Source organism: Elgaria multicarinata, chromosome 4 (assembly GCF_023053635.1).
Source record: "Elgaria multicarinata webbii isolate HBS135686 ecotype San Diego chromosome 4, rElgMul1.1.pri, whole genome shotgun sequence".
Taxonomy (NCBI): domain Eukaryota; kingdom Metazoa; phylum Chordata; class Lepidosauria; order Squamata; family Anguidae; genus Elgaria; species Elgaria multicarinata.
Window position 1 is genome coordinate 82155425 of NC_086174.1, and position 13854 is coordinate 82169278.

At 39.8% G+C, this 13854-nt stretch overlaps 1 protein-coding gene across 1 annotated transcript in view; it reads right to left on the reverse strand.

Annotated features, from left to right (window-relative positions):
• ENPP1 (ectonucleotide pyrophosphatase/phosphodiesterase 1) overlaps positions 1-13854 on the reverse strand; it is a 52957-nt gene that overhangs the window by 14235 nt on the left and 24868 nt on the right. The window contains exons 6-16 of the mRNA XM_063124671.1: positions 13187-13284; positions 10767-10846; positions 9254-9373; positions 8167-8276; positions 7643-7708; positions 6737-6809; positions 5639-5747; positions 4821-4952; positions 2392-2423; positions 1381-1508; positions 559-628 (exon numbers count right to left, since the gene is read on the reverse strand). Coding sequence (XP_062980741.1) covers positions 559-628; positions 1381-1508; positions 2392-2423; positions 4821-4952; positions 5639-5747; positions 6737-6809; positions 7643-7708; positions 8167-8276; positions 9254-9373; positions 10767-10846; positions 13187-13284 — 1018 coding nt within the window. The remainder of the gene's footprint in view (positions 1-558; positions 629-1380; positions 1509-2391; positions 2424-4820; positions 4953-5638; positions 5748-6736; positions 6810-7642; positions 7709-8166; positions 8277-9253; positions 9374-10766; positions 10847-13186; positions 13285-13854) is intronic.

The window sequence follows — 13854 nt, forward strand, 5'->3', positions numbered from 1 at the left end:
TGTATGTATTGGGAGGTGGGGTGTCGGTACATATTAAACGTTCCCTGTTCTTGAAAAGTCGGTGTGTCAGCAACTAAAGTTCCTGCTTCGCCTTGTCCCTGATATGCTCCATTGCTACATGGGACATCTTTATTTACCTAGGCTATGCATTCTTCTTACATGAATTCTTCACCTGCAATCTGAAGCACCACAAGAGAAAGACATCATGCCATTTTCTAAAATAACATTGATTGGATCTCAGATGACTTCCTGCAGTGATCCACTGAAAAGAAAAATCTTGAGGGATATCCGTTTCAGCAGAAAAACAAGCAACTGAGCGGGGAGTAAACAGCCTTGGTCCCTTACAGCTTCCCAGTCCCATATCACAGGCAAGTGGAATGAGCATGAATAAAGGGGACAGAATCCCAGCAGGTAAGCAGAAGCGAGGAATGTCATGGCCAGGCTGGCCTGGCTTGAGTGAGAAATGTGGAGACTTGAAAATGGAGGACCATGCTAGATCCTGGCATCTCCTTTAAAGTTCATGAAAGCTACCGAGGATCCTTAGATGGCTTTACTTACCTGCATATTTGCAAATACATTGTCTGACCCATGGAACCCACCGGTGCAATACTTGAGTTCAACGGGCTTCCTACAAAACACAGGTATTAATATGTAAATAACAGTACCTGCTAGAATATATTATAGAAAAACCTTGAAAATATTTTAGAAAATCCTTCTCCTTTCTAGCTTTCCTTTTTCACATTTCGGTCCTTTCACCACTACTCAAAACTACTCTGCCAAGTTCATTCACCTCTCCCATTGCTCAGCCCATGCCATGCCCCTCCTGAAATCTCCCCCCTGGCTTCCATATCAAGCAAAAACTCTTTGTCTGATCCCTTAAAGTTCTCCTGTCCAGCAAAATTCAGCCTCAAGATCCTGCAGAGTTCCATCTGGCAGCAAAACAGCAACTAGCCTTCTCTACGGTGGCACCCTCCCTTTGGAATATCTTCCCTTCTGCACTATATCAGACACTGAAGATCATTATCCTGGCTTTTCCAATCAATTAACTTGTCTGAATGTTTTTGTGATTTTATAATGATGTATTACTTTATAATTTGCTATAACTGCTTCAGGATTTTTAAAATGGGAAGTGGTATATAAATATTCTAAAATAAAATCAATAAAATCCAGGAAAAAGAAATGAAGACTACTCATTTTGGATTACTGCACAAGAAACGAGTAAAAGCAAATGTCGTTTGCTCCCACTTCATAGAATTAAACAAAAACCAAAGAAACATACCTTTTGTGCTATGGCATAGGAATGAAACAATGTGTTGATAGGTGAGTAGATTTAATGAAGCTAACCCTTTTATAACCAGGGATGGAAAAGCAGAAACTTACCGAGCAAGTTGCCACTGCTGGTCCATATAAAAATTCACTTGTTCAATCCGGTCGTTCTTGGCATAATGAAATCGCTTGGGAAGGAAGTGCTTCATGTACGGCTTGAAATGTTGATCTGGGACCAAGCACTGAAAGGTTGAAATTAAGATCCATATTTCATCATAATGCCATGCTTGCAAATTGCAAGTGTTCTCATATAGGTAAACTCTTGAGTGAATTCTATAGAAAACCTTAATGTAGTATTTTGGCACTACCTGCTCTCCCCCTGCCCCGCCTCTCTCTCTCTCTCTCTCTCCCTGAGCATCATCAGATGGATGGATTTTCACATTTCCCCACCATCGCTATGGCTTCCTGCTGCTGTCCCACAATAGTGACGATTTCTTTACACAGGGAAAGAAGAAGAAGCAACGACCATGTGGCCCATTCAGGGGACGTTTATATTGTGCTGCTTTTTTGGCATTAAAAAGGGTCTATTTTGTGATGGAAAAACAAACGGAAGGAGGGGGAGGCACATGGGAGGCGGACATCAGCGCCTAAAGGATGCGTGAACATCTATAAGTGGGCAGTAGCAAGCGAGCGATAAAACACTCAGCTGATGATGCTCTCTCTCTCTCTCTCTCTCTCTCTCTCTCTCTCTCACACACACACACACACACACACACACACACACACAGAGAGAGAGAGAGAAACCACAAACCACTCACACCACATAATGGGGGACACTTCCATGTAACCCAGTCTCATGCTTCTGGGATGAAATCCTACATGGGTAAGCCTGATTCTGTGGGTGTTTCCCAACTCACCACCAGTCTGCTGGGACTTCCAGTGTCAATCACTTCAGATTCACACACTACTTTCCAGCAGCATGGCATTGTACAATGGGGAAGCAGCTCCCACATTTCTTGACAAGGGGCTGAAGAATATAAAATCAGGATGGGCAAGCAAACTATATCTGATGAAAAAGCCTGTAGCTAAAAGCCATGATTGGCAGAAAGTAATGGCAATACTTACTGTAAGGTTTCTGACAATGTCTTCATAATCAACTGGAAGAGTTAGATGAAATAATTAATTACCTGAAGGTTGAAATAAAAATAAAAATAAAGGACTTCCTAATACATAATGTTTATTTACATATTTACAACAGGTGCAACTGGAGGTCATTGATTCATAGGGTCGCCATAAGTCGAAGTTGACTTGAAGGCACATAACTAACTAATTTACATCTTGCACAATTTTCCTTTATTAATCATTAGCCTCTTTTATTTTGCCACAGCCTCATCAATGGGCAGGGATGAAGACGGAAAGGCACCATAAACTGGCAACTATAAACTGGCAACTTTTTTCGCCGTTGCTGAAAAAAGGGAATAAAAATGTATTATGCTCAATGCATTTCGGAGATGTCTTCTTCTTCATCTGTTTATACTTATTTAATTCCTTGATTCCAAAATCGGCAATAATTACTTCTTTAAGGTGCTTGTGAACTTTTGTGAATTTTTGTGAACTGCCCAGAGAGCTTCGGCTATTGGGCGGTATAAAAATGTAATAAATAATAATAATAATAATAATAATAATAATAATAATAATAATAATTGTACATGCTGCTTTTTAGAGCAGCATGTATAAGGACCTTAAATAAAGAAGTATCACCTATCTTGGAATCAAGATATTTAAATATAAACAGCTCCTGAAGAAGGAGACATCTCCGAAACACATTAAGTGTAATAATTTCTTCTTCTCTTTTTTGAGCAATGGCGTTTGCCTCCTCTTTTGTTGACAGCCTCATCAACCTCAGAAGTAACTACCACACAACATAGCACAAGGATACCTTGGGCCAGTTTAGACAGGGCCTTGCTGGCACCAAGCTGGCTTGGTTGAGAAAAACTCCCCAGTGTTACATTTAATAGTCAACTCTCTTGAGTTGTAAAATATTTGCAAATGCTCAATACAATAGTTAAACCAGTAGAAGGATGTAAATAAATACAAATGATGAGCAACACCTGCCCACTTCATAGAAACTACACAAGATTTGCACCAAGAAGGTGTTATTTGAAAGACGACGACCTTGGGTATATACATATACAGTTTAATTGCTTTAAAATACACATACTCTATATTTTTTTGAACAAAAAATAATTGTAGCCATTCACTTCTGTGAAAGAGAGTCTTTAGTCCATGATATTGTTGACATGGGGGCATTCTTACCACCCCAAGTACTAAAAGGGGTTGGCAAAGTCTGAAGGAAAGATCTCTCTCTGCCCTTCTGGCTGACCTTTGTTCCTGAGCTCACCTTTCTCCACAGAAGTGAATCCTTCCTAATGAATGAATACACTCACACACATACACACACACACACACACACACACACACACACACACACATATATATTCACACACACACACACACAGATTAGCTTTCAGGTCTCCCAGCAATGATCTACTGAATAAAAAATCTTAAGGAAATGACCTTTACAGAGAAAAAGCATTAAAGTGCAATAATAATAATAATAATAATAATAATAATAATAATAATAATAATAATAATGCCCCCAAACAGTCAATGAATAAGATGAAGCAGAATGAATTTCAGTTTGAGCAAAACTATATATCTGGCATGCAAAGTGCTGATGGGGAGCATTTTCAAGGAAAAAGTAGTGAGCAGAAAGGGGGTGCTTAATCCTTCACCACAAACCTCTTTTCCCTCAGCAACTCCTCTCCTGAGTAATTCTCTCTCAGCCAGGATTTGCAAAAACTTGTTTGAAAGTTTACTATAGAAAAGCCGCCAGGGGTGGTGGGCATGGAGTAAGAAACTACATTTGAAACGAAGTGCGGAGGGAATGGGCCAAGCTTTATATACTGGTGGTAACCATGGTGTAGGGAATCTCTTTTAACTGCCTTTAAACTGACAGATCCACTGAAGAGGGAGATCAGATATGAAGTCTTGCATTGTTGAGAAACCATAACCACTCTGAAATATTTCTATCTCCAGAAACCTTTGAGCTTGGTTTGAGTTGTTGACAACTGTTCAAATCCACCGATCTTATGAGAAAGGCCTATGTGCTGAACATCCAGTGGCAAAGCAATAACATCTTTATTTTGTGCACTTGTGAGTGTGTTTGTGGCAGGGGTGGGGGTGGGAGGAGTTTAACTCTCAGGCATCATGTAACAGAACAAATTTCAGGTGCCATTAAGTGTTATTACATAACTAAATGTTTACATCATTTCAGATGCAGATAATAAATGTAATTTTTAATTTGTTTATTTTAGTTTCAGTTTTTATCCTATTCTTTCTCTAGTCAGAAGGGACCAAAGGTCAGCCATTCCCAGGACTGGAGCAGAGAGGATATTTTGCTGTTGGTTTGCTGTTCACTATCTGAACTGGTGTACTTTTAAACCTATAAAATATACAAAGAAGTAGTGCAAATTAGTCTAGCAGTTACATACAAGAGAAATACTCATCTGGCACATTTTGGGGCCTTAAGCGAGCTGCAGGGCCAGGTACTACAAACAAATCTTCAACACTATCCAAGTAGGTATTCAAGTATGCTGCTTTGCTGCAGCTAGCTGCTTCCATCCCTTTGAAGAAAAAGAGAAAAGAAGATGTCTTTTTAAGAAACAGTAATAGCAATACATATAGTTGTGAAGGTTTTTTATATTAAAAATACTAGCAAGAAACCAACACCTAAGTCAGGGGTATGGAATCACCTTTAGCCCAAAGGCCAAATTCAATTCTGGAGAAGCTCTCAGCGGCTGCATTCTGGTCATGGGCAGGGCTAAAAATACCCCCAAACACCAGCCTATTGTAGCTAAAAGCTCTTACTGCCATTACTAAGCCTAAGGAGAGACATTCCAACCTTTTCGAATATGGGGAAAGCATGAAGGCCAGGAAGCCACCAAACAATCCATGGTCAGGTGGAAAAAGGGGTGTGGCCATTTGGGGAACCTAACTGCAACAACAACAAAAAGTCCAAATGCAGATTCCAAAAATATTTTCATATGATCCAAAGACTGTGGGTGCTTATATCCTGTAGTTGCCCTGCCTCATCCACCAAATTCTATGGGGGCTGGGTGGGGGGGTGGCAAAGGACAACAACTTCCATTTTTAACCCTCCCCTCTTTTCACACTGTTTCTTCCACCTTTTTTTTTAATAGGAAAAATACCCACTAAGGGGGAAAAGACAGAATAGGTGCACAATGCCTTTTGATTTGTAGTGGTGGAGCCCTCTGTCTGGAAACGCCCTGTACAATTTAAATGAGCTCACCATGATCAGAAAGCAGAATGATGTTAATGCAATTGTGCAGTTTCATTTGCCTAAGACCATCCATCAGCAATCCAAGCATTTTGTCCACTCTCTGTAATGCAAGAATGACCTGCAAGACGCATAAATTAAAATGTAACACACATGCTAAAGACGTAAATCGACATATAACATCCAAAACACATAAATTAACTTGCTAATAGGTGGTCCCTCAACAATTGGTGTCCTTCCACTGATGGAAGGCATATGTCACTGGAATGGGGAGGGGCTGATTTTCAGTGATTCCTTCTCAAGAGGGTGGGAGGTGGCATGGGGTGCTGCAGGAAGACGGGAATTGCCAGTCAGTTACACCCAATGGCTCTTAATGTTCTCAGCATCAAGTTACTCATATGAAATAACTTTTACCCATGGGCCTGTGATCGTACTACTGATGAACCACAATTTTACAGGTAGGTAATTAGTGCTGGATGGCTATCTATCTATCTATCTATCTATCTAACTATCTATCGATTTCATTTATATCCCACCTTTTTTCCTCCAAGGAACCCAAGGCGATATACATAATCCTCCTCCTCTCCATTATTATCCTCACAACAACCCTGTGAGTTAGGTTGGGAAGAGAGTCTGTGACTGACCCAAGTCACCCAGTGAGCTTCCATGGCTGAGTGGGGACTAGAACCCAGATCTCCTGATTTCCTGTCCCAACACTCTAGCCATTACACATCACACTGGCTATCTAATCAGCACTATAGTTGAACTGAGTGACCATCGGTGCTTCCATAACAGACTGACCATAGGAAAAAGCCCACTGAAACAAATGGAGCTCTACACAGGTATTTTGGGAAGCATCACAAATATGGTTGAAGGACGATATGCTTTATTTTTTTACAATGCATGACATAAGTCTAGACTTTTTAAGTTTTAGTCTAATTCACATTCATACACATACTGTCCTTAAAAAGCTACTGGAATAATAATAATAATAATAATAATAATAATAATAATAATAATAATAATAATAATAATAATAATTGTCCACATCCCTGGTTTACTATGGAACTTAATTTAAAAACAAAACTGATATAATATCAAGTTACTCACTTCACTGCTGATTGGTCCATATCTGTGACCTGAGGAATCTGGTTCTTCTAAATACAGAGTGTAAAAGTGTGGTCTATATCAAACAGCATCAAAATTTTAATATTTTACATATAAATTGAAAGAAGTGTGAAAATATTTTAATTCAAGGTCATTTAATCAAACAACTATGCATTAAAAAAACACACAACTAGCACTCTTATGGCACCTTACACAATGGGCCGTATCCAATTCGACACTACTGCCAAAATAAAATAACACTGTGCGTAAGTGACGTCTAGCCTGACCTGTTGAACCAGAAAACATTATTGGCATTTTGCTAGAGGTTGCTAATGCTAGCACAATGTAATTTACGTTTGCAGTAGTGTAATATATGTATGTTAGAAAGCTGGTGTATTGTAGTGGCTAAGTGAGCTAAAATACAGCTACATTTCTAATACACTCTTGGAAGTTATTAACTGAATAAATATATTACCAGGAGATAAAAACTCTTAGTTCAGAGGCAGGCCTAATTTGGCGTTATCACTAAAACGCATAGAAGCATGAAGTGATAGATATAAAAGCTTGGCTCCAAAGGAAATCACAGGACACACCCACTTGCGTACGGGGTATAAGCCATGTTCAGTCATCGCCCATTCTGCCTGCACTCCCACCCCAAAACTACTCTGAATGGCTGGGGAAATCCTCCCGAACAACATGAAAAGTGGTGCGAGGAGGTGCAGAAGGAAGTGGGGATCAATGAAAATTGCTTCCTCTCTTCTGTCAGCAGGAGTCTCTGCAGGATCTGAAATTTTCTGTTCACAGAAGAGCAAGAATGGATTCAAGCCAAATAATATTCAAGTTAAGCAATGTTGTTCTGGTTTTCTAATATTCTAAACACAAGTATAACTTTGAAAATATTATATTTACCTTTCGTTTTCTGGTAACTCTAGCCATCTAAGAAGTGTTACTACTCTTTCTTCAAATGGTATTGATCTAAATCAGAAAACACAATAAAAGATTTAACTCAGAAAAATCTGTGATTGGGTATTACTTGTTTCATTTGTACATGTATAAGGAGCTAGAGAGAGAGAAAGAGAGAGAGGGAGGGAGGGAGGAAAGGCAGCCAAAGAGATAGAAGCAAGGAAGCAAAGAAGGGTGATGCCAAATAGAGAGAAGGAAAGAGAGAGGAGCCAGAGAGAGAACAAGAGGAAGGAAGGAAGGAAGGAAGGAAGGAAGGAAGGAAGGAAGGAAGGGGAGCCAGAGGGAGAAAAGGGGGAACAAATAGCCAGAGAGAGAGAGAGAGAGAGAGAGAGAGAGAGAATGAAACCAGGCTTGGTAGCATATACACAAGAGCACATTCATGTGTGTGTGCACACCCACTCCTAATATTCTTTGTGATCCACCCCCCATCCCCCTACAGCAGTCAACTGGTGGTGGTGCCTGGGGCTCACCCATTGTATAATTCGTAGATATTTGGAAAGGTTCCATTGACGTCGACATCTGAACCAGGCCAGAAGAATGTGGCAGATTTTAATCCTTGATACATAGCTGTCAGCCAAATCTGTACAAAAGGAGAAACAATTGCTGCTTGTGAATTCTTTCTATTGATGGATTTGGTGGAATTCGGTTTGTTGCTTCAAAACAGTTTCCTGGATTTTTGCCAGCCAGCATTTCTTCTTCGCACAGGTTGTTAAAACCTAACATATTGGAAGGACAACATTTGGCTTGTTCTTGTACTATCCCTCTTATATTGTAAGTTTTATTTATTCCTTGGTTATTCAACAAAAGGCTTATTTTTAAACACATCCAGCCCAGTATCTCCTGTTCTTACGGTCACTAGCCCTCCCAAGGGTCATTCATATGACCTGCTACCTTATAACTGGAGACTGAAGATGCTGAAGATTGAACCTGAGCCCTTCAAAGATTACTCTGCTGCTTTCATGTGGATAATCCATATGACTCAGCTGCCTCCCATTTCCTCTCCCTTGCACCACACACTGCTTTGTTCTGGTATTCCCAAAGAACTGCAATGTTTCCGACTTATCTGCAGCCAAACCCTCTGTACACCCTGCCTCCTCCTCCTTCTATGATCTCTAATAAATTGATCCAATAGCCCTCACAGAAGCACTTCCTCCTCTGCCTCCCAATTTCTCTGCTGTTTCCCGTTTGCCAAATTTTATATTGTACGTTCCTTGGGGCAGAGGCCTATCCTCTTATTCTCTGGACAGCACATGATGTAGCTATATTTAGTTATATGTGCATATGAATAATAGTTGTTGTTGTTGTTTATTCGTTCAGTCGTTTCCGACTCTTCGTGACTTCATGGACCAGCCCACGCCAGAGTTTTCTGTTGGCTGTCGCCACCCCTAGCTCCCCCAAGGTCAAGTCTGTCACCTCCAGAATATCATCCATACATATTCATCAAAAAGAGGTTCTACTTTTATTAAATAAAACTAAAAAATTATAATGTTTAAAATTTCACTTCTTTCAATAGATATTAGCATATCTCATGGCAGTATATTTAAAATTAACACTTACTGGCTGTCCATGGTACCACTGAGGGTTAAACTTCTCTGCATTTCTGAGTGTGAAGAAAGCATTTCTCTTTGGTTCATACATTTTGTTATCCACTAGGCCATGGGATTCTGGGTAGAGGCCCTGCAAGTAAAATTGATTCATTATATATAGATCAGTGTTGTTCTGTTTCTGTTTGGGGAGAGAAAACTGCATTTGGATAATAATGGCTGGAGCTCCATCAAGTTTAACTTGATCAAGCTTACTCCTGTATTGAACAAAATATACTTTTGCTTACCTTTACCTAGATGTGGGTGCTTTCTAGGGCATACTTTCCATTTATATTAGGCAACAGTGAGGACCAAGGGAGGTTAGGATGTCATGCCCCTTAATGCAGAGTTGGGGAACCATTTTTAGTCTGAGGTCAACTTGGCCCTTAGGCCAGGATATCTGGGGGTGGCACAATACACATGTACACACACACACACACATGTTGGAAAGCATCACGTTTCACTAATAAATACGCATAACACCTAGAAGTAGTCCTTTGCTGGAAAAAAATCAGACTTGGTCTAAATGGTTGGTTCCAAGTCTCTCAGCAAACACATTTTCAAGATTGGGTCTACACTCTATTTTTGCATCATCTTATTTAGAAGTGATGGCTACCCAGATGATGATAAGGGTCCATTTAGGTTATTAGACTAATGGGCTTTTACTTCAAAAATTGCACCCACTGTGGAATCAGGATTTTAGGGGAACAGCGGACATTAGGGATGTCAGAGAAATTCGTAATAGATTCAAATTAGTTTGGATTTCTATGAATATGACCTGTGGATTCTGCAGCAGACCGCCTTTTTCCAAGTGATGTGGATTCGACAGACTTGCAGACTGGTTTTTCACTGGGGGGGGGGCAGTATTTGCAGAAATGTGCATTAACTTATTCGCATTTGCGCCAATGTGCATTAGTGCTAATGAGAATTAGCACAAGCAGAACTAAATTCTGGTTAAAAAAAATACAATTCCAACAATGAGCAGACAAAAGACGTGCGACAATCTGTGAAACACAGATAGAACAAAACTAAATTCGTACATCCCTAGTGGACACGTTGCAAGGCTGAGCAAATCCTGAGATTGTGAGAAACAGGAAAACGTAATCCCTTCCCATAAGGCCATCATGCATGAAACAAGACAAAAGCTCTCCCTCAGGATGCCCCCTTCACCCTCCTCCTTTCTCTGCTCCTTCTTCGCCGGCCCCCTCACTAGTGGTGCTGCCTCTGTGGTCTTCGTATATAGACATTTCACATCACCACATCTTTTCAGCACACATTTTCTGCAAGAATTCTCAAACAGCTGCAAAGCCCTTGAACTACAGCCAAAATTCTCTAAAAATGTTTTGATTGTATAATTACAGGACCCTCTTACACCAGTTAATATTATGTCTTACTAATGAAATGAACTAAAAATGAAATGGAGTAAAAACAGTGTTATTCCTTCACAGGGTGTGGGGAATGATCAGGGAATAACAAGCTGCTCTTACCGTGACAATGCTATAATGATTGGGAAATGTTTTTGATGGATAGACTGGTCTCATGCTACGAGTGTATGTTCCACATTTTCCTGGGGGTGGGGAAAAAATATATAATTAGAAATGCTTAACAATTCCACAGTTATAGATAGCATAACTTTTCTTATCAAATATTGATTGGGGCAGTATCCAGTGGAGCACAATTGCTAATGGAAATTACATTGCACTAGGGTAAACTACTCTATTGCAATGTTAATATTGCTATTAGCATTGTGCTAGAGTAGTGCAAGATTATTTCTTCATTTGAAATTTTACTAAATATGTTTAAGACTGGGGCTATAAAAGTTTGTTGGCATAGCATAGAGAAGGAAGCTTTGGGGGTGTTAAATGGGTGTACAACTGATAGCCCTCCAACACCTGTCTAACTGTTCTGCCGCTGTTGAAGCATTTGGATTGTCTACTGGTGACTAAGAAAAAAAAACCCTTTTGGGGGGCTTTAACTAAAAACATTGCGGGAATACTATTTAGAGTCTGCAAGCCCTACTCCCATGGCTTTTGCTTGCACACGGCGAAAATGAAACTGTTTCTCTGATGAAGTCTAGCATGACAAAATGGGATTATTACCGGATGCCTGTTACTTATGAAAAACAACTCGGTTATTTAAATGTTTCATTAAGAATCCACCTATTTAATTGTGTAAAATCCAGACTTGAGATATAACCAGCTAGGTGACTTAATTGTGCTATAAATAACTTTTATTTGTGTTGTATAAAAATAATTTATTTTGTACGCAGTTGTGTGCTTTTTTGCCAACATTTTACTACTCTCCAGAAGGGTAGCTGTGGTGGCAAAAGTAGTCTTCTGGTGCCTTAAAGACTAACAAATTTATTAGCACATAAGCTTTTCACTGTTGATAAGAGTATGTATATATATATATATATATATATATATATATATATATATATATATATATGATGGGCTGAAGTCCATGAAACCATATGCCATAATAAATTTGTTAGACTTTAAGTGCTTCAAGAGTCTTTGTCATTTTGTGTCTGTTATTCAGTTCACTAAAAATTTCTGGTACCAGTTCATATCAAAGCATCTCAACCTGCCCCTTCCAGGAATGAGTGTTTTTGCTCATGTCAGGGTTTGTCCATGGGAGCGTTACATTGCCATTCCACAAGCCGCTTGTAGAACAGAAACGGCAGGGCTGGCCATGTGCAGACCAGAAGAGTGGGGCTGACCGTGGGTGCAAGGGCAGCATTGGATTCTGCCGGAAGGTTTAATCCAAAGGTTTAGAGGCAATGCTGCACCGTGTCACCATTAAACTGACATAGTGTATGCTTATGTGGCATGCTACAGCACATAAACATACCAAAAAGATAGGCCGGCAAAGGCTTTTCTTAGTGTACTTGTGTTTTATTCTGATCAGCTTTAGTGCTACTCAACACGATGCAAAAGTTATGATCTCAGTAACTGTGGTCTCTGACTTTCTTCACAGCTTTTGAAGTACCTCTAAAAATATTGAGGTGTGCAATCCTATATACATGTACCTGGGAGTAAGTCCCATTGAAGTGGCTCTTACTTCTGAGTAGAAATGCATAGGATAGAAATGTAAATGGAGGACTGTGATCGAATTGCTACTTTACTAAATCACAGACCAGGTCTGCAAACGTCTGCCCCTTGAATTGATACAGTAAATCTATTATCCCCACTGAAGGAATAAGGAGTGGCAATTTCCCCTTCCTTTCGCGGTCCCCCATGCCACCTCTCATGCTATTCATAGGCATGCATTGAAACTGATGTATTAAAAAATTATGTTGCTGCAATTCTTTTTCTTTTGGTTTTGTATCATTGAAATTTTACAATAAAAAATTGAATGAATGTGTCAATAAGCAACACTAACAATTTCAGGAAATAGAAATAACAGATATGAACAGCAGTGAAAAATCATCCTTTTCTGACTTCTCTCTCTCTCCCCCCCCCACCCCAGTACTATAGAGCTAGAAATCCAAGTAAACAAACCATTTTTAAAAAAAAACATTCCACTGTCCTCATCCCCAGCACTAAATCCTAAGAGGCAGAGAGTCTAGTCTCGCCAAATTTTCCATGTTTGAGAATGTGGTCACTGCAAAATGATCACTGTCCAGCCACAGAAACTGTTGCTTAATCATTTCAACACTTCATAATAGCTGAGCCTGTCTCCATCAAACTCATTCTCATCTCTTAAACCATCCCTTGCTATAAGGCCCCACACACACACACACCTGGCATCCTTATCTGGGTCTCAAGGCATTTACAGGAGCTTAGGAGAGCAAACATGATATGAAGGAGGGGAAACAGCTATTATTATTATTATTATTATTATTATTATTATTATTAACTTTAAGAGATCAACATGCTGTTGCTCAGACAAAGTAGCTACTCACGTAATTTGCTAATAACAGGAAGGAGTCCACCCCATGTGTGCAAATATTCAGCTCTGAATCCATCCAAAGAAAACAACAACACTGGAGGTTTTGTAAATCTGAGCAATTAGAAATGAGACAGTTCAAGACAGTTGATCATTACTAACTAATTTTCTAGACAGTCTCTCAGAGAAGATGTTTTTATTCAGGCAGGCTTTTGGTATATAAGCTGGTCTGTTGTTGACCGGGTCACTGTTTATTTCTCTTACTCCTGTGCTTGTAATTTATTTGTATTCATATTATGTTTTTAATCTGGATTTTATTGATAGCTGCCTTGAGTACCCCCTTTTTTTGATGGAAAGGCAGGATATAAATTAACTAATAATAAATAAATAAATAAAGATTATAGCCCCCTTCAGGCATTCCCTTCCATGGGACCACAAGCACATGGAGGAAGTCACTCCACCAGGTGTGAAGACAGGAGCCTGCTCTACACGCATAGGCTCCACCCACAAATGAGAAACCTGCGCAGGTTTCTACATCAAAGGGGGAGTTTACGCAGATAGAGGAGACTCCTCTCTTCTTCCCAACATGTGGACAGGGGGAGGGGCCAGCATGGGACATGGTAGCAGGGAAACAGCCAATGGGTGCAGCCCTGCTCTTCCTCTCCACTCAATGTTAATCCTGCT